We start from the raw sequence: 22,968 nt of genomic DNA on the forward strand, positions 1-22,968 counted from the left end.
CTTGTGGGCTATCCCGAGACCTGGGGCCACCCAGGGGTCTTCACCCCCTCTCCAGACAGATTCCATAGGCCTAGGGGTGCTGCCAGAAATATCCAGCCCCCAGCAGCAGGCTGAGCCCCAGTGGGCTTCCTGTTGGGGAAGGGGCCCTCCCAGATGGAAGCCAGAAAGCCGTGGGTGCCTGGAGGCCTGGGGGAGCTGGGGGAGCTGGCCGCTGGCTGCACCCTTGTCCCCGCCGTGGCCCCTGCTCTTGCCTGCCCTGGCTTGATTCTCCACAGCAGATCTTTCAGATTTCCTCAGGGCTTGGCTCCTGAACCTGCCAGCCCTTTACGGAGACCCTTCGCTGAGGAAGGGGCATTATGAACTTGGGGTTCCGGAGACCCTGGGCTCCAGGCCCAGTGGGCAGGCCTGCCTCTCACCTGGCCCTGTGCTGGACTCATAGCCTGTAGGCCAGGCAGCACTGTGTGGCTGTGAGTCAGCTCCAGCCACACTGTGGCCTCGGTTTCCTTGTCTGTCTGGACATGACCATGTGGCCTGGTGTGGTTTTGTCAGGGTTGAGGAAAACGGCGTCAGGAAACCCAGGGCCCAGGGTCCAGGAACACGGCTGCCCTGGCCCTGCTGCGGCCTCCTTCGGGATCAGCTCATGAACTCACATGCACTCCCCACAGCCCCGCGTGGAGACCGCCTCCCAGCCCCATTGTGCAACCGAGGAAGCTAAAGCCCAGAGAGTCTTCCAACGTGCCCAGAGTCACCCGGATGGAAAGACTAAGATGGGATTATAACCCAGGAAGCCTGGCTTCCGGCCAGACCAAGACATAGGTAGGACACCCGGCATGGCCATCATGGTCACCTGAAGACCAGCTGCTCTCCACAGGGTGGGGCCTCCAGGTGCTGCCTCCCAAGGGTGGGCTCCAAGGCCTGGGCTGGCCTGCTGGTCCTGTGGGCTCTGGAAGGAGTCTGTGGGTCTGGCTGTGGGGTCTCTGACCTCTGGGGCTCTCTTCTGATGCTTCCCTGTGCAGGACAAGCCTCAGCTCCTAGTGAGGCTGTGTCCACCCCTGGGTGCCTCCCAAGTGGTCATCTGGTGACCTGCTGGCCTCTTTTACCCCAGCCTCTTCAGTCCCCCATCTTGGTCTCTTCACCCTCTTGGCGTCCCCCAGAAACGTGTCTGCCATCTCATTCCAAGCTCCTCCCCTGATATCTGGAGAGCTCTGGTGCCGGCAGTTTCCGTCTAAGACAGGGGCCCTCCCCAGTGCCAGGGCCACATGGCCGCAGCCCCTCGCGAGGGATCTGGGCCTGGGGGAGAGTAGAGAGAGGTGCTGCTCCGGCATGCCCTGGGGACAAGCAGTCCCTGGCATATGCCACCTCTGGGCCAACCCGTAGTGATGGAGGACCGCCGAGGGCCAGCCATCTGGAACGGAGAGGCAAAGCTCCCGCTCATGGGTCCCAGCTGCAGGTCAGGGAGACAGTTCCGCCATACAGAGTGCCAGTCCCCTGAAAGGCTCCCTGAGGAGGTGGCCTTGAACAAGCAGCCAGAGTGGGGCTGAGCCTGTGGAGATGGTGCTGAGGGGGCTCCAGGGGGAAGGGCAGGGGCCAGACGGGTGGCCCGGCACAGTTAGCTCCTTAGTGACTGCAGGCGACCCAAGCCCCAGGCACAGCACTGTGGAGGAAGGGGCCCAGGACGCTCCGTGCTCCATGAGTGGGGCTGGAGCAAGATGCAGGGCCCTGTTCAGAGGCAGGGGAAGCGCTCTCCTCACCCCAGCGCTCACTCCCATTCACCTCTAAAGTTTGCATGTTAGTGTTGCCTTTCTATGGGCGAGTTCCTGCCTTTACAGGTACCGGGGAGCCCCCTGGGGACAGAGGACAACAGCTGTTGCTGGATAGAGTGGGCTGGGAGGACAGCTAAGAACCTGACCTGGGAGGAGGTGGTAGGAAGGGCTTTGGGGGCTCGGATCTGGGGGCTTCTGGAGGTCAGGTGTGGGGAGCTGAGTCCTGGAGGGTCATACACCTGGAGAGGTCACAAAACTAGGGGTTCTGGCTCCAAAGGCCGGTCTCCTAGGTGGCCAGGCTGCAGCTTGGGCTGTCCCGCCAAGCCAAGGGAAGACGCTGGGGGTGGTGGTGTTGGTCGACTGTGGGCTCCTCCCAAGGGAAACCGTTAGTCACTCTGGCACTGGTGGGGTGTGGGCACCAGAAGTGCCAGGAGAGCTCATGGTCTGTGCCAGGGCCTACGGGACTTGGGGGAGGAGAGTGGGGCAGCAGAGGCGTCCATGTCCCTGAAGGGACCAGCATGTGCATGTCTGCCTTATACACGTGGCCCTGTGCCAGCTGTGGGTGACAGGTCCCAGCATGTCTGTGCTGTGGCACACTGACTGCAGGGGCAGCATGGGTCTAGGCTAGGGTTAGGGTCAAGGTCCGGGTGACTGGGAGCCCCCGACACCCCTGCCCCCGGAGGAGGAGCCAGTGCCTAGAGAACCAGCTGACAGGGGTGGGGGGGTCCCCCCTCTGCTACTGCTGATAAATATGGCCTTGGGCCTGTCACTCAAAGTCACCAAGCCTCAGCTTCTCATCTGCAAGACGCAGAAAACAGAGATGCCGACCTTGTAGCTCTAGGCTCTTAGAGAGGCTCAGCTCGGGGTGTGAGCCTGGTATAGCATCCCTGTTATACTAGCTGCTCTTTCCTGATCTTTCTAGATAGTGATCAGACATAAGGCTGAACTTGCTGAGGATGCGACTCTTAGTCAACCAAGGAAGTAGCTGAAAGAGCTCATTCTGCAGCAGAGCGGACGGAGGTTGAGAGGAGGGAGTGTCTTCCAAGCACCACCTATGACATCTGTGGCAGAGAGACAGGGGCATGGGTGAAAGGGCTCAGAGGGCCTTCCAAGCATTGTCCTGGTTTCTGTCCCGATGCTGGAGGTGCCTGTTCTCCAGGAGAGGGCTGGGGAGCCTGGTGTGTGAGGGCAAGTCCCTTGCCCTCAGGGTCTGCCAGGCTTCCTAGTGGGGCTGGCACAGGCTCAGCAGGAGCAGGGGCCTGGAGCCCCAGGCTGGCCTGCCAGGGGCTGCCCAGCTGGCGCTGAACATCTGCAGAGTTCCCTTCTCTGCCCGCCAACCCTGGCTACTCCAGCCGTCTGCTCTGCAGGCCGTGGGCACATCAGCCGATCCCTGGAGCTCGAGGCTGCGCCCTGGCTGGGTCTCCCTCAGCCTCTCACCTGCTTAGGTCTCTGCATCTCAGGACAAACTCTCTGGGGCTGGTGGCTGGCTGGGACCTCAGTCTTTCCCTCTGTGAGAGGGGCTGCCAGTGGGGTGCCGCCCGCACCCTGCCCCGTCTGCAGGAGTGGCAGGGCTGGGCCCCTGGAGCAGAAGCCAGACACCCCAGCTTCCCCAGTGACCTCAGGGTCGGGGCAGCTCCGTCTGGACACACGACATGTGCTCCCCGCTCGGGACTAGGCAGGCGGGCCTCCCTGCTTGCTGCTCCCGGGCCGCGGCGGCAGCAGCCAGCAGGCAGCTGGGCCGGCCTGGCCGGGCTCCAGAGGCGCAGAGCGGGTTAAAGTGTGCGCCAGGCCGGCCGGCGGCGGGCGGGGGAGCGGCCTGGTGGGAAGTGTGAGTTCCTCCCCGTCTGCCTCACAGCTATAAAGGCGGCTGCGGCCTGGGAGCCGCCACTGGGCTGAGTCCCCTCCCGGGAACCCCCTCCCTTGGATGCTCTTTGAAGTGGGAGAGGGAGGCGGCCTGGAGGCGGGGCCAGAGGGAGGCCGAGCCCCCGCTCCGCCAGGCCCTCCCCGCACAGCGCACCTGGCTGCCCGGGTCCCTGTCTGCGGCGTCTGCCTGCCAGCTCTCACCCCTTTCTCTGGGAGGACAACCTGCTGACCCCAGGCCAGGTAGGCCACCTTGTCCCCATCTCCCTCATGTCTCAGCCTTCTGGAGGCGTGACCTGCAGTCCTCCCAGGCCAGTCAACTGCTCAGAGTGGGACTGGGAGCTGGGCGTCCTCCAGCACCCCTGGGAGCCCCCCTGGGTGGGGGGCAGCCCTGCCCAGCACAATGCAGGTGGTGCCTCAGCCCCAGCTGCAGCCCACGCTGCGGACCCTTCTGCTCTCTGGTTGCTGTTTTGGGACCCCTGGGAGAGACGGATCCCGGGTGAGCTGGGCCTGACCAGAGCCAGCGGCGTCTGGGAGCCTTAATGAAAACCAAGCGTGAGGCCTGCTCGGCACCTGTCTTTAGCGGCTGGCAGGGCTGGGGCACCAGTGAGCCACCAGGACAGCTCTGGGCACCGAGCTGGTGCAGGGCTGGGGCACAGCTGGAGATCGCGGGGGAGGGGAGGTCAGTGGGGCTGGGTTGGTGGCTGCGCTGGTAGCTTGGGGCCTTGGGGCTCTGGGTCCTGACTCCAGGATGCATGCCGCAGGCTTCGGGTGGAGGGTGTGTCGGCTAGGTCAGGACACCTGCAGGTGCTGGACCTGCCAGGGAAGAGGAGTTGGAGCTGCGGGGGTAAGGGTAAGGGGCCACTCTGGAGCTAGCTTCTGGGTGGGGGTGATTCGCATACCCTCTCCCCCTGGAATTTGCTGGACGTGGGACGAGTCTTACATTTGCTCAGAGGCTGGAGCCGATCGCTTGCCTTGCTGTGTGGTTTTGGACCAGTTGGTTTCTCCCTCTGGACTCTGGGCTTAGTGGTTCCTGAGTCCCCTTCTTGGACTCACTGGCAAGAGACACTCACCTCAGACAAACCCTGGGCAGAGGCCATTAGTCCCTGCTCTTCTCTTTAGGGCAGGGTGCCTGTTGGGGATAAGGTGGGGTGGGGATAGAGCTCAGGGGCTGGGAGAGCTCCCCTCGATTTGATTGGATTTGACCCCTTGCAGGTGTTCTGGGCCAGAGGTGTGACTTGTGGGGAGAGTAGGCTGCTTGGTCCTGGCCACTGGCACAATGGCTCAATCTGCACTTCCTCCAGGCCTCTCCCTGATTCCATCTCAGGCTGGAGGGACACAGATAGCCGGGCTGTGTGCCGAGTGCCAGCTGCCGCTGGATGCCTCTTCCTGAGAATGAGCCAGGGTGGTGAGGCTGTGGCCTCCCTGAGGCCACATGGACAGGGCAAGGGGAGGCAGGGAAGAAAGGGCTGGGCCACGTCCCCGGCCACCTCCTTGCCCTCTGCAACTCCCTCTGGCCAAGGCGGAGCCCGGGGCCCCTCCCCCTGCCCTGGCCTCCAGCTGCCTGCACCATCCCTGGTTTCCTGACAGCCATTCTCCAGGGAGCACCAGTGTTCAGAGCCCAGCATGGCCGCTTCCTGGGTGCCCTCAGCTCACAGGTGGCCTGGGCCTGGCATGCACATCACCCCTCTGTCCCCAAGCCCGGGCAGGCCTCTAATGGCTCACAGAATTCCTTCTTGCTGAGCCCAGATGGATGGCTTGGCCTTTCCTTGTGTGGCCTGCCAGGCGGCCACTACCACCCAATCCCAGGCAGGCTGGCAGCTTGGGGCACTGGGCAACCCTGAAGGGCTTTTCTCCAAAGCAGTGCCTTGCTTCCTAGGATGGACGGTGGACAGTGGCATTCGTACTGGGCCTGGTGCCTGCTGGCCCTGGCAGTTGTGGCTGGGGGTGCAGCGTCCACTGAAGCCTCGGTGAGTAGGCTGTCATTATCAGGCCCCACCCGAACCTCAGGTGCTATGGTCACTTCCAAACGGATGGCTTTGGAGGGGCTCTGTGACAGGCGTGGGGTATCTGCCTGGGTCCCAGAGCCCCTGGGGCCTGAGAAACCCATCCACAGAGCCAGTCAGATCAGCCCCCCAGCTGAGGCTCTGGCCACCGTGTGTCAGGGTGCAGCCGAGGGTGGCCAGGTGCCTCCCCTCCAGCAATGCCCTGGACCAAGGCGTGTGCTGGGGGGCACGTGTCCTGCAGATGCATGGGCAGGCTGTGCAGAAGCAAGTGCGGCTGGTTGAGTGAGGCCCCTGGAGCCCTCCAAGCCCCCAGATGTTCAGATCTTAAGACAGGACATGGCCTGGCACTAGGGAGTCACTCCAGAACACCTTGCAGACCCGAGCCTGGCACTGTGTGGCCAGCAGGATCCCTCAGGCCCAGAGTCAGGCCTGTCCTGCTGGGCACTTGAGCCCCTCGCTGACCGTCTGTGGGGCCTCTCACCCAGGACAACAGCCTGGAGGGGGGTGCCGATGCCACCACTTACTGGTGGGGGGAGTGGACCAAGTGGACGGCGTGCTCCCGCAGCTGCGGGGGTGGGGTGATGTCCCAGGAGCGGCACTGCCTGCAGCAGAGGTGTGAGCTTGGCGCGGCTGTGGAGGGGGGTGGTGCATGGGGGGGCAGCTGGTGGGCGAGGTACCGGGGTGGGCAGCTGGGCCTGGTGGCTCCTATACTGGGGGATCTCACGTTTGAGGAAGTCAGGGTCGGTCTCCCACTGGCTGCTGCCAGGGACACAGCTTCTGCTGGGTCCCAAAGTTGTATTAGAGCTCACCATGCTCTTGGGTCCCAGGGTGCCTCTCACGGGAGAGGGGGAGGTTTCTAAGGCTTGCCATTGAGGGGCGAGACCCTCCTCTCTTCTGAGGGTCCCAGCTGAGTGGAACAGGCAGGAGCAAGTGCAGGACCATAAGCCCTCACTATCAGGCAGACTTGGATTTGAGTTTTTCCTCTGCTACTTTCTCTCTGGCTGTGTGACCTTGGGCAAGTCACGTCACTTTCTCTGAGTTTTCTCAAAAGTCTGTAGCATGGGGAACTTGCTGGAGCTCCCTCATGCTTCTGAGTACATACGAGGAGACCCTGTGTTTTCTGCATCAGCACGGCACCAAGTGCGTGGCGAGTGCAGTGCCCTTATAGATTCTGTGTAGTATAATCCTGTGCTGTGCTGGGGCTCTAGGAACCAATCGATCATTGTCCTTGCCAGGCCTGGGGTGGAGCGGGAGTCGAGTGGGAGGGAGGAGCCCCGACCCCAGCAGGGAGAGCTGGGCACCGGGGCTCTTCAGGGCGGTGGCCCTCCCTGAAGGGGTGTTGGGCCTGCAGCTCCTGCTCTGGCTCTGGCTCAACACCCCGCACCCCGCCTTCCTGCCAGGAGGAAGTCTGTCCCAGGTGCTGGCAACAAGACCTGCACGGGCACATCCAGGCGACACCAGCTCTGCAGAGTGCAGGTGAGGCCGCCCGCCTTCGCCTGCTTTCAGGCAGGTCCCACTTGGCACCCTAGGTCTTGTTGCCCCGGCCCCCTGGCGTGCCTCCTGGGCCTGCCCTTCAGGAAGAACCAGGGTGGAGTTGACGTCCAGGCTCAGACTGAGCTCCCTTGGGGGTCAGACTACTGTGTCATGCCCACTGTCCTCTGGGCACGTGTGGGACGGCTGGACTTGCTGAGGCTCCCATGACTTCCAGTGGGGCCCGAGGGCTGGGGGCACTGCCTGCAATCGTGGGCCAGGTGCTCCTGGGCGGACTGCACATGGCTTCCACGTCCCCGCCTGTAAGATAGTCCTACTGGGCTGCTCTTTGGGGCTCATCCAGCTCCTGTGCCCCTCGAGCTCTCTTCTGCTCCCAGGTGCCCCCAGCCTCTGCCTCTTCCTTAGCCTTGTGCTGGGAACCAGGGTGGTGGAGCAGGAGCGCTGCCTCTGGGCAGCCAGTCTTCTCTCAGTGGGGCCAAAGTCAGTCTGAACACGAATGCCTGCAGGCCCAAGGGCAGCTGGGACCTGGGGTCCTGGAGCTGGCTCCTTCGGGCTGCTGGGCAGGCCTGGGCCAGGCAGGCAGAGCGGCTGGGGGTTCCCATGTGTGCTCCAGTACCTCTGGGATGGCCTTCTCTGGGTCCACATTCCTCCTGGGACGGTGCTGCCATTTGCAAGCTCCCGATGGAGACACCTCAGCACAGTCCAGCCCCAGCATAACTAAGCCGGCCCCTTGGATAGGGTCTCCCTCTGCCTTGGGTCCTCCTCTGTGGAGTCAAGTCCCCTCTCCTGATTTGGTTCCCATGCATGGCCAGCAATGGTGCTAGGATGTTGTAGGTGCCTTGGGGACACCTGCACCTGTGTCTGCCTGAGGAAGGAGAGCAGGGGAGGGCAGTGTGGTCAGGGCATGGCGCCCATCCCCTCCACTGTGGTTAGGTGGAGGCCAGGTGAGGAGGACCACCTCCCTATGGTGGTGGGAGAGAGGGAGCCCCCGCGAGGGCATGAGAGATTGCTATGGGCTGTGGCCCTTAGGGGAGTCCCGCCGCAGCCTCTTCCTGCTCAGACTGGACTAAGGTGCCCCCTGGGGCCAAGTCCCTCCTGGAGCCCCCACCTCTCCCTTCCCAGGAGTGTCCACCAGACGGGAGGAGCTTCCGAGAGGAGCAGTGCGTCTCCTTCAACTCCCGAGTGTTCGACGGGCGGGCATACCAGTGGAAGCCCCTGTACCCTGGTACTTACAGCCCTGCGGACCTACCAGGTGGGGGGGTGGCCTTGTAGTCCCGGGACTATCTGATGGTGGGGGTGAGGCCTGGAACAGGGGTCCGGAGGTTGTGGTGGCAGCTGTGGAGCCTGAGCACAGTCCAGGTCTCCTGCCCCAAGGCCTGGAGGTCTCCTGTCCCGACCCGTGGCCTTACCCGGGACAGTTCCTGGGGCTGAGTTTCCTGCAGCCTGGCTTCAGGGTCAGCACACTTCCCGCTCACTGGCTCCTGGCTTGGACAGGAACCAGCCCAGACAATCCCAAGCAGGGACTGGCTACAGTCCCAGGTCCCACAGGGCCTGTGGGTGTAGTGGCCATCTCCCCCTCTTTCTCTCTCTGGGGCTGGGGGCAGGTTGTCCAGGCAACAATGTAAATGAGTTAGCCTGTCCTGCTCCTGGGGAAAGCGCTGGGCCGGGGTCTCCGGCGTGGCCCCCACTAACAGGAGGCAGAAGCCAGAACCAGGAAGCCTGGATTGGGCTGGATAATCTGCATCGTGGTCCATTTCTGCCACTGAGACCCTGGGCAGACCCGTTCTGCCCTCCAGACCTTGGCGGGGAGGGTGCTGTCTCAGCAGGAGGAAGGGGGGAAGACCCTGGAGTCCAGCACCCCCTCCCCACCGAGACCCCCTCCCTCGTCCCCCAGATGACTACGTCCACATCTCCAGCAAGCCGTGCGACCTGCACTGCACCACTGTGGACGGCCAGAGGCAGCTCATGGTCCCCGCCCGGGATGGCACGTCCTGCAAGCTCACCGACCTGCGAGGGGTTTGCGTGTCTGGAAAATGTGAGGTTGTTAAACATTGTAGCAAAGTACGCTGCTCTCACGCCATCCAGGGCAGCGGCGGCCCGGCCCCGCCACGGCGCCCTCCCATGGCCATCTCCCTTGCTTCTTGCAGCCCATCGGCTGTGACGGGGTGCTCTTCTCCACCCACACGCTGGATAAGTGTGGCGTCTGCCAGGGTGACGGGAGCAGCTGCACTCACGTGACAGGCAACTACCGCAAGGGCAACGCCCACCTTGGTGAGTGCCATGCTGGGGTGCCAGGTGCCGGGCACAACCTCCCTGCTGGGCACCTTCAGACAAGTTCTTTCGAGTTCTTTCCTCTCGGGCCACCTGAGTGTCCACCAGGTGCAGGGGCTGGCCCCTCACTGAGACCCCTCTGACCAGCACCTATTGTGTGCCAGAAGGCAGTTGGCATGGGGACTATATCTGAGCTACAAAGCAGCCTGCAGGGAAGTGTTGCTGCCACACGTAAAAGAGAGAAACTGAGGCACGGGCCCCAGCCCCAGAGCTGCTGTGAGAGTTGACCCTGAGCATGCCAGCTCCTGGGGCCCACCTCTCAGGGGCTCCCCTCACCTGTGAATGGACTCCAGTCCAGAGCCCCTGGCCCCTGGGAGTGCCTGAACCTCTTCCAAGGCATGTTTATATCCAACTCTGGTCTGGCTGGGGGTCTGTGTGTGTGACAGGCCTTTCTACTCTTGGTCAGAGGTCACTTCTATCACTGTGTCAGGTGTCCACTGAAATCCATGTGCCATTGAGCTGGTTTAGCACAGCCTCCTAGTTGGGGAGCTTGAAGCCCACTAGGCAGGTGGGGAAACTGAGGCCCAGAGTGGGCATTACCTGCCCAGGGTCCTCCAGTGAGTCTGGGCTAGAATCAACCCTGTCGGGCCACTGAGGGGTCCAGGTGGTGGAGGAGGGTCCACCCCTGCACAAGGGGTAATTATGGAGTTAGTGTGGCTTCCAGAAGGTCCCGGGGAAGAGTGCTGGAGAGGGTGGGACTTGGACATGCAGCTAGGGCAGGGCATGCTGGACAGGGCTGGGGAAAGGAGGGGTGGTTGGGCAGCGCAGCCAGACCGGGGTGTGAATTATGCATGTTGAGCGCTTGCCAGGCGTGATGGGCAGAGGCCCTTGCCTTGGCGGCCTTGCTGTGGGAGGGGCCGTGTATAGCCGTTGGAGGGTGCCTGTCCCTCCCCTCCTCTCACCAACCTGCTTGCATGGCCTTGGGCTGGACCCGGGGCCTGGAGGAGGGGCCTGCGGTCACACAGTGCATCTGCTTCAGGGCACCCAGGACGGGCTGGGGTCATGGGGCTGCAGCCACAGACAGGAGGCATACCCAGGGGAGTCCCCCACCAGGAAGGAGTAGGAACAGTCCCAGCTAATTCTGGGGTGCCCCAGGCTGGCAGGGCACTGAATCAGGTCTGGCCCGCGTTAACTCTTCCATGCCTCGTGACATCGCTCCTCGGCAGGCAGAATTGCTGCTCGAAACTGCCAAGACGAGCCAAGGGGGCGGCATGACCTGGCTATAGTCCCTTAGTCACAGAGCTGGGCTGGCTCTGACTGAGCCCTCACTCCCTGGACCCCCAAGTGCTCAGGCCAGAGCCTTCAGGGACCTGTGGGGTGGGGTGGGGTCTGGGAGGGTGGGCAAGCCCAGCCTGGCCTGCAGGAGCAGCTCGCCTGGGTGAGAGACTCTGGGTGACAGAGGCACGTGGACTCTGCTGCTGCCCACAGGGAACCCAGGACGGGAGTGCCAACCCCAGCAGGCCCTGCCTCCCTGGGCCCCTGGCCCCTGTGGCAGACTTCCCTGTTCAAGGGTTGTTCAGTCCCCTGTCCTCACAGGGTGTGCCCCCAGCCCCCAGCCCCTCAAGCCCTGGGTGGTTTGCAGGACTCTATGGCTTCCCCTCCTTCCCAGGGACGTGGGTAAGAGACTGAGCGGGCTGAGGTGCCCTCAGACGGACTGAGAGGCCCGGGGCTGGGAAGGCTGGGCCCTCAGGGTCCTCGTGGCCTTGCCATCAGGGTGGCGCTCTGATGAGATGGGATAACAGTGATGATGTGCCATCCTGGAGAGCATGGTGCTGAGCCTGTGTGCAGACGAGGGGACCGAGGCCTGAGGGCCCAGTGATCATCCCGGCCGCTTGGGTGATGCCTGGCCGTGAGACTGAAGCCCACGGGCTCCAGTGTGTTAAGGTCCCTGAGGGACACAGAGTCCCTCCCCCAGCGGGGCTGGAGCTGGCCCCAGTGAGCTTGGTGGGAACAGGCTGGCCAGGTCAGGGGCTGATAGGAGGCTCAGCCTCGGGGACAGCACAGGGCATTTCAGGGGACCAGGGGAATGGACCAGCCCCTAGACCGCTCCCCTCACCTGCCGGCAGCTTCCACCAAGGTAGCCTTCCTCAGGAGAGGTGACGGTGGCTTACTGACTTCCATCTGCCTCCAGGTTACTCTCTGGTGACGCACATCCCTGCTGGCGCCCGGGACATCCAGATTGTGGAGCGGAAGAAGTCGGCCGACGTGCTGGGTGAGCTGCCGGGTGGTGGGCAGTGTCTAGGGGTGAGGAACCTTCCTTTGGGAGGGGGATGGACAGCAGTGTGGCCCCAGAGCCAGGGTGGCAGTGGCCATGGGGGATCCTGGGGAAGCCAGCCTCTCCTCCTGTGCAGAAGGTCTTTGTTCTCAGAGCTGCTGGACAGGGACAGGGTGGTGGCCTTGGGTGGTGGATTCCCTGTCACTAGAGAGGCTGACCCAGCCAAAGCTGGGGGTGCTGGAGGTGGGGTCCCTGGAGGGTGCCAGGAGTGAGTCTCAGGAGGTGACAGGTCAGGTAGGGCTGAGACGAGGAAGGTAGCCAGTCCAGGGTCCTGAGTGACAGAGAATCAGAGGTGGGATTGAGCCAGGCTGGGGCCTCGTGTCGCTCCGCCCCACCGTCCCCAGTGGGAAGCAGGGGCTTGGAGGGGAGGCTGCTGCCTTGAGGTGTGTTGGAGCTGTTTGCAGAGTGGCCAGGTGGTGAGGCCCTACCTTGGTGACACATTTTGGATGGGCTCTCTGTGAGGCCAGAAGCTCCATCTGGCCATGTGTCATGTCCACACCCCCAGGCAGTAGGCTGAGTGGATTCCCTGTCACTGCCAAGGCAGGCAGGTGCTGAGACCTGTGAGCTGCCCTGCCCTGGGCCCAGGCTGTGTTGGGAGCTGCTCCCCAGCACAGGCCCAGCCTGCTCCTGACCGGTGCTCCCGCCCGCTGCCTCCCTTCCTCCTGCCTCACAGTGAGAGCCAGGACTTGGGGGATGCTGGAAAGGGGAGGGGCTTTGCTGAAAGTCCTCAGCTTGGGACCCAGCCTTGTCCCTGCTGCCCCTGCCCAGATGCCCTGGGTGGGCGCTCTGTGCACCCCCTGGAAGGAGCATCCAGTCACTGCAGGTCTGCAGCTGCTGGCCCCAGGTGTCACCACCCTGGGGGCTGCTCTGGACAGAGCCTAGGAGCTGGGCCCCTTGCCAGGCTGGTTGCTCTGTCGCTTGCTGGATGGGGAGCGGCGAGGCCAGGACAGGCCGTGTTCTCTGAGCTGGCTGCAGAGTCTCATTCTTGAAACAGAATCGCGGAGACGCCAAGGGCAGCCTTGGAGAGCTGGGGAGCCGCAGGAAGGAAGGTCCTCACTGTCAGGAAATAGGCTTTGGACGCGAGCCCCAGCTGAACCCTGGGCGCGTACCTGGAAGCTGAACCTCGGAGCTGAGCCGAGACAGCCAGGCCTTGGCAGAACGTGGACTTTGCGTTGTTTTCTGACGTTGTTACGTTAAGGGTGCTTTTCATGCAGACACGTCCTGCTTGTTGCGTCTGTCTGATAATAAATTAATTGCCCCGGCTCCTCTGTTCAGATTGCATCAGCGACGTTGGAAGCTGTTCTCCTCTGGCAGGCCGGTTCCTGGAACTGGCTTTAAGGACACCCTTTGGAAGACAGAGTGTCCCTGAGTGCTGAGTCTGCCTCCTCCCTCCTGTCCCTGTTCCTGGAGGATCTGAGGGCCTCAGCTCGCCCTCCAAGCCCAGAGAGGACCAGCTCCAAGCAGGCAGTCCCTTGGCCTTGGAGCACAGGGAGACAGGCTGCTGGGGGGTTCCAGCACATTCCTCTGCCCTGAGCTTCCAGCTGGCTCCAATCAGGCCCCGGGAGTGTCCACCCACACCCACCTCAGGGAGAGGGTGACAGAACGGGCCCAGGCTGCCCTGTGGCCTGGTTGGACCCCAGCAGGCCTCAGCCCAGCCTGGGTGGACAGGCTGGTTGGATGGTCAGAGGGACAGAATTGGTCCCTGGAGAGGGCACAGCTGGTCCGCCTGGTGTGGTCCCCAGGAAGGGCCTGGTAGACCGTGTCTGCACCAGCTAGGTCAGGGCTGTAGTGTCACTGCTTTGGGCACTGGATAAGGCACTGATGTCCCCTTCTTACCACCAGGATAGAAGCTGAAGCCCCTCAGCTCCTCAATGGCAGTTGGGAGAACTGGCCCAGGGTGTCCCTGGCTGGCGATTCTAGCCGTCCCGACAAGTCTGTGATGTTTATTTAGGCTGATAGGAAAGTGCGTATGCACCTCTTCAGCACTGACTGGCCAGGGGCATGTGCTGGCCACAGTGTCTGTCTGATCCTCCAGGTGACATGAAGCTTCCTGTCTCTGTGGCATTTAGGGAAGGGCTGGGGGGCTGGCTGTGACTCCCTGAGGAAGTGGTGCCAGCTCCCTGCCCCTCATTCCTCCCTCTTGCCCATCTGTTGGCCCACGTGACCTGGTGGCTTTGCCTTTCAGCTCTTGCGGATGAAGCTGGCTTCTACTTCTTTAACGGCAACTACAAAGTGGACAGCCCCAAGAACTTCAACATCGCAGGCACCGTGGTCAAGTACCGGCGGCCCATGGACGTCTATGAGACCGGCATCGAGTACATTGTGGCTCAGGGGCCCACCAACCAGGGTCTGAATGTCATGGTGCGTGTACCCCAGGAGGTGGAGACCACAGGGATTGTGGGGCTGCTCCTCAGAGTCACTGGCAAGGGCCTGTGGGCCAGTGGTCCCCATGGTCTTGCCACGTGCACACTCATGGTGCATGGCGGATGCTTGGATTGGGGCTCTTTCCTTCAATCACTGAGATCCTTGCTCACTAGCCCCCCACCCTGTTTCCTTCCTCATTCATTCACTCAGCCTCCCGTCAACTCATCAACTCATTTACCCACGCACTTGCCCCTCAATCACTTGCTCTCACTCAATCTCCTATACATCCATCTGTACACCCATCCACTCACCTATCCATCCGTCCATCCATTCATCCACCTATCCATCCACTCATCTATCCATCTATTCACTCATCCACCTACCAACTCTTCACACATCTATTCATCTACCCATCCATCCATCCACCCATCTAAACAGCATCCATCCATCCCCCGTCCATTCTCTATCCGTCTCTCCATCCATCCATCCCTCACCCACCCACCCATCTCCCCACCCATCTCCCATCCATCCATCCCTCCTCCACCATCCCCCACCCATCCCCCCACCCATCATTCAGCATGGCTACGCCTTCCTTGCCGGCTGGCACTATGGGCAATGCTGTGCTGATCCATTTTCTGGTCATCAGGAGCCTCCCAGGGAGCTAAGGCTTGGTCCATGCCCATTGCACAGTTGAGGGCTTTATGCCCCTGTCTAGTTCCATGCTGCCCCATTGTCACTGTGGTGTTTGTGCCAAGTTCCCAAGGCTGGGGGACCAGAGCAGTTCTTGTAGCCCTGGCCCTCACCTGACCCTGCCTCCACTGGATGCTCAGGACTTTGGGGGCTGGCTCAGGGTCCCAGCAGCGGGCAGGGGAGTTTGGCCTGTGCGTGCTGCTTGTCACAGTTTTCCATGGCTGGCATCTGGAGATGCCAGGGACAGGAGGTTCTGGGGCTATTAAGGCCAGCAAGCATTTGGGAGTGCTGCAGGACTGAAAGCCACCCACCCACTGGGTCTGGCTTTTCATCCCCCGCCATGGCCAGTTTTCATGGCCTCATGTTGTAGGTGCAGAAACTGGGCATAGGGAGGCTGGCAACTTGCCCAGTGGTGGACTCATAGCAGCACCCCTGGGGTTCAAGCAGCCCTGCCTGGAGTTGGAGCCAGTGTCCCCTGGAGGCATCTCTAATCAGGGTGCCCCCCACACTGCCTTCAGGCTGAGGAGATGCCCTACGTGGCCCAGAATCTCACGGGCTGGTATATTTCTGTGCCTGTGCTCGCCTGGCCTTTCCTGGAGCCTTCCTGAGATAGACTGGCCCCCGGCTGGAGGAACAGTGCCAGGGGCTAGGGTCCCCAGAAATAGCTCAAGGCTGGAGGTCCCATGCAGGTGGCTGGGGAGGGTCTTGGAAGCAGTGCTGGGGGGAGGACTGGCTCAGGACTGGAGCTGTGGGCTGCTGCCCAGGCACAAGCGGCTCTCAGCCCATCCCTCCAGGTCAGCGTGAACTTGAGCATGGCCTTTGTGGAGTTGCTGGGTGCAGTTGTTCCTAGGGAGGGGTTGGCCTTGGGAAGAGAGCTCCCTCTGGCTGAGCCTGGGGTGGGGCTCAACGTGTACGGCCCCTGCAGGAGGCCCCTGAGGGTGAGAGCGGGGCGCACCAGGCAGCCACTGCGGCCCACAGACCCTGCTGGGCTCTCTGCTCCTGTGCTCCCTCTGCAGGGAGCTGTCCTCTCCAGCTCCAGTGGGATGAACTGTGGCTGTCCCGGGGGCCACAACCCATGCCCCTGGCTTCCCTCTTCCCTACCTGCTTCAAATCCCCCCGCACATGACTGGCACCTCTGCTAATTTTAATGACTTTCCTGGTGAGGTGATTCTGGTCTCCATGGCGTTCTCAATTCCAAGGCCGCTGCCCTCGTCCAGACCCCATCAACACTGGGCAGCAGGCCAGGCACAGTGTGCACCCTGGTAATCCCAGACTCCTGGGAAGCTGAGGCAGGAGGATTGCAAGTTCGAGATCAGCCTCGGCAACTCAGCGAGGTCCTGAGCCACTCAGAGAGACCCTGTTTCTAAATAAAAAATAAAAAGGGCTGGGGATGTGGCTCAGTGGGAAAGTGTCCCTGGATAAAAAAAAAAAAAAAAAAAAATCGGGCAACAGGATACCAGGAGAGGCCCAGGAGGATGGGTCAGCAGGCCCAGGGTCATGTGGTGTCCTTCTCTGCTCCCCACAGCTGGGGTCAGTTACTCTGCCAGGATGGCCATTTCTTTCTTTGGGAGACAAGGTGCCCACAGAGACCAGGTGGCAACCATAACTTACAGTTTAAGGAGACAGGCTGAGTGTTTTGGTGGCCCCACTCCCATGAGGGTCTCGGCACCCCAGGTCCTGCAGGGCTGGGGAGTGCAAAGCCCCAGGCAAGTGGCCGCTGCGAGTGCCAGCCCTGCTGCTTCTGCCTCCTGTGTCATCAGCCATGGAGTCCACCTACTGGGACCATGTGCCATGTCACAGATGTAGCCGTGGCAAGGGGCCTGTCACTGTGCCTCCTTTGTGGCCCTGGCTTTGCCATGGAGCAGATCCCCTGCCCATGTCAGTGTCTACGTCAACCTATCTCGTGTCAAAACCTCTGTGAGCCCCGGGGGAGCCCTGTGAGGGCAGCCAGCTTGCCCCCCAGCAGCGGAGTGGCCAGCTCTGTGCTGGTGCCAGCAGGGTGTGCTCTGCCAGGGGAAGTGGCTGAGTACCCCTGGCCATGCACACCCTTGGCCATGCGTGATTTCCACCCTGTGTAACCAAGAAAGCCATTCTACTCGTCCGCGGCTGCTCAGCAGCTCTTACACGTCAGCGGTGTCCCCGTGTGCTGAGCACTAATGTACAGATGAGGACCCGCACCCCAGGACAGCCGGGTCCAGGAGTGCACCAGGAAGTCCCCTGGCCTTTTCCCTCCAGGCTGCTGACCAGCCAGCCAAGCTCTCCACCTGGCCCATGATGCTGGCCTTCCTGCTCACAGGCCATGCTCCTGGTCAGCCTATGCCCCTCGGTGGCCAAGTGGTCCTGCCAGGAGGGTTTCCCACACCCCTGAGGGAGAGTTCAGTGAATCGGATCCTCACACTGCGCTGGCTTCTCCACACCAAGTTCAGGCACTTCCTGCCCCCCACTCGGTAGCCAGGGTACCTCCTGCAGCCCCTGAGAGCTCAGAGTTGTGCTGGTGCAGGAGTCTTGGGTGGTGGCTGTCTGGGACACTGCCGGTGCAGCCTGGATCGGCTGTGGCACAGCTGTCCCATAAGGACTATGGAGTTGAGAGAGCTCGCGACCTGACTTTCTTCTCTGGCTGCCTGGCTGTCCCCATCCTGTGGCCACAGGGGTCCGGGCCCAAGGATGGCGGGTGTTTAAATGAAAAGATGGCATGGCTGGCTCCTGAACCCCAGGGTCTATGCTGTGATGTTCCCCTGGGCTTGCCAGAACCGCCACATGACATGCTTCCCCACACACCTCTGTTCCCCTGGGGTCTGCCAGTTCCTGTGGCCCAAGTGGCCAACTGTGTGCGTCACGGCCTGGACCTGCCTCAGAGCCCTCTGTACTCAGCACGCCACTCAGTGCTCTCTCCTTCTCTCCCTTTCTCCCTCCCTCTCCCTCTCTCCTTCTTTCTCTCCGTCCCCCCCTCCTCCTCTCTCCCTCCCTCTCTCCCTCCCTCTCCCTCCCTCTCTCCTTCCCCCCCTTTCTCCCTCTCTCCTCCTCTCCCTCTCCCTCAGTACTGGGGATTGAACCCAGGGATGCTTTACCACTGAACCACATCCCCGGACCTTTTTCTTTTTTCTTTTGAGACAGGGTCTCACTAAGTTGCTTAGGGCCTCTCTCAGTGGCTGAGGCTGGCCTGAAACCCACAATCCTCCAGCCTCAGCCTCCTAGGTGACTTGGATGACAGGCTCGTGCCACTGTGCCCGGCGAGCTGGCCGCTATGTTGCCAGTGGGTGGGCTGGACTGAGGAAGAGACCCTCCCCAGGATTCTTCCCCGTGGTGGAGGTGTGTGCCGCTATGGCTTTCCTTCCGCTCCCAAGGGGATGTCCTGGTGTGTCCTACCCCACTGGACCTGAAGTTCCTGCCCATGGGGCTGAGGGCGCCGAGTCTTCCCAGGGCTGAGCCTGTGGCCCCTGGAGGATGTGGGCTTCACCAGGGCCTCCAGCGGCTCCTGTTTCTCCTCTGGTCTGAAAAACATGATGGCACCGATACAGAGGGCCAATGTGTGTTCTGGGGAGTGGTCCCTTCCCTTTGAACTGTCTTCAAGAGCAGGAGCGGGGAGTCAAGGTAGGCCCGGTCACAGCTGTGCACATATGCTGCTGTCCCCTCATGGGGATGGAAACTGCTTCTGGCCCTCTCCCCCATGGGATGAGAAGAGCCTACCTGCTGGTCAACGGCCAGGTGGGCTCAACCCACGTTCATCTGCTCTAGAAAAGACACCGTGCTGGTCGCCAAGCCGCAGGGCTGCTGCGACAGCCTCCTAGGTGACTTGGATGACAGGCTCGGGCCACTGTGTCCAGCGAGCTGGCAGCTATGTCGCCAGTGGGTGGGCTGGACTGACGGTCCTGGATGAGGAAGAGCCCCTTCCCAGGATTCTTCCTGTGTTCTGGTGACAGACAGGCTGTCTCCTTCTGTAGGAGCAAACCACAGGACTCTGCACAGGTGGACGGGCTCCCAGCCCTGCACCCTTGGGTCCTGAGGCTGGCACTGCCCTGTGGCTTCCTGCAGGCCGTGGCGCTGTCTTGGACGGGGTTGGACAGAGTCTTGTGCTACCTTCTGCACCATGGCTCTCACCCCACGAGTCAGGGACCCAGTGGGAGGTCCCACCAATGGTGACCCACTGGGGACAGGGGAGCCTGAGCCACACTCCAGTTGTTACCACCACGAGCTTGCACGGTCCAGGAATGATGGGCTCTGAGTCCCTAGTTGGTGTCCCTAGTTGGTGATGGCAACTTGGACCGTGGTTCTAGCATGTGGACCCACCTCTGCAGGGAAGTCAACCTGGTAAATGGCTTCGACCTCTGGGGAGGAAGCGGGGTCATCCCCGCACACCCTTTAGGTTCCTCCTGGGGCCGGGCTGTGCACCCACTCGGAGATTCTGGCTGAGAACTGGCTCAGGGAGCAGGACAGGAGCCTGGCACTCCTTGGGGCAGTGCCCCCCCCACACACACACCTGAGTTCCTTGGTGGACAGATTGAACTGGGCCTTTTCTGTCCCCTGGTCTTTCTCTAAGGGGCCCTTTTTCCTGTTAGCCATGCCCAAAGGTCTCTGTGGACCAGGTCCCCACCAACTGCCTGGACCATTTCAGGATCCGGTCACTCCATGGCTGCTGGGGATGTAAGAGCATCTTCTGCCACCAGCATCTTCCTGGCCTGGGAGACACAGGAGACACCGCACTGTCCCTCCAAGGGACGCTGGAATCATTTTCCACTGTTTCTTTTCACTCCTATGAATAGAATGTCCTCAGGCCTTGCAGCAGAAGCTGGTCACCTGGTGTTGACCAGCCTCTGGGCCGTTCTTCCCTGATCTGCCACAGCTGGGGGCACTTGCTCTTCACTGTGGGGGCCACGAGGTAGCATGTCCACCCTTCTCCCTCATGGGTGCCAGCGGGCACCCCCTCTGGTATGAGTGCGCCCCAGCTCCTGTGCTGGCTTTGAGAGTCTGTGAGTGACATCCCTTCTCCTGGACTTCCCTAGGAGTGTGGATGGGGATTGACCTCAGCTGTGGTCTGGTGGTCAGGAGAAGTGAGGCTGGGCCAGTTCCTGGGGGCCCAAGGATGGGGTCGTCACTCAGAGGGAGCACCAGATTTCACAGGGTGGAACGGGCTTCTCTGGGCCAGAAGATTCAAGGAAGTCCATGTTTTCAGGCCCTTGGGTCAGCTCGCACACCCACGTCCTGCGGTCCTCTCCTGGCCTGCCCCTGCCCTAGGTGTAGTGGAAGGCAGGGTGAGAAGGCGGCCTCTGGTTCTCTGGCCTCCTCCACCTTCTCTGCCCTGCAGCTGCAGAAGGTGAGGGCTCCCTCGTGGTGTCCACGCGTGCATGGCCCTAGAGGGTGGGATTCGGCTGCCCCAGCCAACTCCCAAAACCTCAAGACGTTGCCCACAGCGCGTCTTCTCCTTGGGGGTCCTCTCACCAGGTACAGCTGCCTCCGTGCTCCGTGCCCCCCCACCTCGGGCAGGCCTGTGGCCCTGGTGGCCAGGTGATGCTGCTCCTCAATCCATTTCCAAGGACCACTCCTGGGTTTAGGGAGGAGCCTGTGGACAGAGGCTGTGGAGACCCTCCTGGGGAGGGGCTGCAGGAGCCCCTGGTGGGGGAGGTGGAGCTGCCTCCAGTCTCCACGGAGGTCTCACCTGCCTGCAGGGAGCTCTGCGCTCCTCTGGCCCCCCAAGGCTGTCCCAAATTGGGGAGAGACTGGGTCTTTGCATCCTCCATGGGCCTGCTCCGGGGGCCCTGGGGAGAAGGCCCTTGGGAGTACTGCTCGGGATCTCTGTTCCATGGTGGCGATAAAGTGCAGGTTGGGCTGTAGTTGGCTTCAATACCTAAAGATTCTAGACATGGACATTGCCCATCACCAAGGTGGACAGCACCCCATGCCCCTGCCTTGGTGTGCCCTGTTCATGGTCCTTGGACAGTGCTGCCCCCGGGCCTTGGGGAAGGCAGCATTCTTGGGTCAACCTCGATTCCCTGGGTGGGACTCAGCAGGGGGCAGGGCAACTGGGTCCTGAAGGGTGTATGGCGAAGGGCTGGGGGGCAGAGAAGGAGCTGGGTCCGCTTCTCCTTTCCCAGGTGTGGAATCAGAACGGCAAGAGCCCCTCCATCACCTTCGAGTACACGTTGCTGCAGCCGCATGCGCACAGCCTGCAGCGGCCCCTCTACTTCAGCTTCCCCGAGCCCGCCTCGGCCAGCGCGGAGAGCCAGGAGCTGGGCGCCGGGCTGCTGGGCTTCATGCGACACAACGGCTCACTCTACGGCCAGGCCTCCTCGGAGCGGCTGGGCCTGGACAACCGGCTGTTCAGTGCCACGGGCCCAGAGGTGGAGCTGGGCCTGCGCAGGGGCCAGGAGACCAACGAGGTGTGCGAGCCGGCCAGCGGCGGGGCCTGCGAGGGGCCCCCGAGGAGCAAGGGCTTCCAAGGTAACAAGGGAGAATGTGGGTCGGGGTCCCTGGGGACAGTCTCTGGGTCAGGGCCCTTCACCCCTGTGAGGCCTGCTGAGGAGAGCCAGGGTGCTCACACACCCTCTCTGGGCCGGCCCAGTGCTAAAGACTCTCCCTGACCTGCTCCCGCATGTTCTTCGAGTAGCACGTTCTTCGTTTCCTTGGGAGGAACGACTGGGCAGGCTCTCAGATTCCCAGATCCTTTAGTCCTTCACACAGAATCGCGTGGCATTTGCACAGGGCCTGCGCGTGCACTGGGAGTGCTGTGGGTGCTCCGGGTGAGACGGTGCACGCGCCATGTCAGCAGGGGCCACTCTGCCAAGAAAGCGTTCATCCCTCTTCAGTGCAGAAGCCGTGTCCTCCCCAGGAGTTTTGATCCATGGTTTATTGAATCTCAGGATGTGGGACCACAGATGCTGGCTGTAGGTCCATGGTCATGAGGGTCTGACAGAGGAGGACACTGAGGCTCAGGGAGAAGAAGTGCCCTGGCCCGGTCCGGCACCCACCCACCCTGCAGGAGTTGGGAGTCAGGCTCGGCCAGCCTGCCTCGCGGCTCACGAGGCGAGCTCTGGGCTCATCTGTGCACATCCCGTGGGCTGCAGCCGTGGCTGGCGGGCACTTCTCGCCTGGGGCTGCAGCCCTCTCTCCCCTCTGCCTGGGTTTTTACTCGGCCATCTCCTGGGGATCTCTGTGTCTCTGTGTGGCGAGGGCCCACCCCAAATGACTTCAAAGGGGACCCTTACACCAACAAGGACACTCTTTCCAAGCCAAATCACATGCTGAGGGTCCAGATGGGCTGGACCTTGAGGAACCCTCTCCAGCCCACTGTGGAGGCCTCTCTGGAGAGATGATCTTGGCCTTCTGGGCAAGTCCTAGCCCCCTCCCTGGGCCTCTCTGACATAAGTCGTCCGATGTGTAGGATTTATAGGGATGGCCTGGCAGTCAGGATTAAAGTCATAGACCGCCTGTCTCTCTCTCTTCAGACCATAACGCCACAGGGACAGCTCTCTTGGGGGACAACAATGACCAAGAGGTGGACACCCATTTTACCCCCCGGGAGTTCCTCTCTGCCAATGCCATCTCCGACCAGCTCCTGGGCACAGGCTCTGACTCTAAGGAGTTCGCCCTCAACGAGACCATGAACAGCATCTTTGCCCAGGGCGGCCCTCGGAGCCCCGCTGCTGACAGCCTCTATGTGGACTATGAGGAGAACGAGGGGGCTGCTCCCTTCCTGGTCAATGGGTCCTACTTGGAGCTGAGCAGTGACAGGCTCTCCAACACCTCCTCGGAGGCCCCGTTCCCCAACGCCAGCGCCAGCCTCCCCGCCGTGGCCGGGAACAGGACCCACAAGGCTAGGTAGGAGGCATGTCCCTTGCCCTGTCCAGGGCCCTCTGGGGTGGAGTCTCCACAGGGGGCTGACCCAAGGGCTGGTGACGTGGAGGGTAAGTGGGAGAGAGCACCCCTTCCCCAGGTCCTGGAAGGCCACCCTGTGGATCTCAGCATGAGCTCAGAGGCCTGGGCTGCGTGTCCTCCCCTAAAGTTAGGGCCCTGGGTCAGGTGTCCCTGGCAATGGCTGCCCAGGTGTTCCCAGCCTTGACTCCCATCCACGCCACTGACGCTGGGGGAAGGAGGCTGGCAGTCCTGAGCCCGCCCCTGAGCCGGCGAAGGGGCCCAGTGTCCATGCACAGGGGAATATGCAGTGGCCACACCACCCTTAGCCTGAGGCTCCTGG

At 62.0% G+C, this 22,968-nt stretch overlaps 1 protein-coding gene across 1 annotated transcript in view; it reads left to right on the plus strand.

Moving 5' to 3' along the window:
* Window positions 1–3,673: 3,673 nt before the first annotated feature.
* Adamtsl2 (ADAMTS like 2) overlaps window positions 3,674–22,968 on the plus strand; it is a 33,089-nt gene continuing 13,794 nt past the window's right edge. Inside the window, exons 1-11 of the mRNA XM_026395477.2 lie at window positions 3,674–3,866; window positions 5,503–5,593; window positions 6,115–6,242; window positions 7,030–7,105; window positions 8,243–8,345; window positions 9,015–9,160; window positions 9,268–9,391; window positions 11,583–11,663; window positions 13,912–14,087; window positions 20,870–21,215; window positions 22,220–22,592. Coding sequence (XP_026251262.1) covers window positions 5,504–5,593; window positions 6,115–6,242; window positions 7,030–7,105; window positions 8,243–8,345; window positions 9,015–9,160; window positions 9,268–9,391; window positions 11,583–11,663; window positions 13,912–14,087; window positions 20,870–21,215; window positions 22,220–22,592 — 1,643 coding nt within the window. The 5' untranslated portion in view covers window positions 3,674–3,866; window position 5,503. The remainder of the gene's footprint in view (window positions 3,867–5,502; window positions 5,594–6,114; window positions 6,243–7,029; window positions 7,106–8,242; window positions 8,346–9,014; window positions 9,161–9,267; window positions 9,392–11,582; window positions 11,664–13,911; window positions 14,088–20,869; window positions 21,216–22,219; window positions 22,593–22,968) is intronic.

This window comes from Urocitellus parryii, chromosome 4, assembly GCF_045843805.1.
Source record: "Urocitellus parryii isolate mUroPar1 chromosome 4, mUroPar1.hap1, whole genome shotgun sequence".
Taxonomy (NCBI): domain Eukaryota; kingdom Metazoa; phylum Chordata; class Mammalia; order Rodentia; family Sciuridae; genus Urocitellus; species Urocitellus parryii.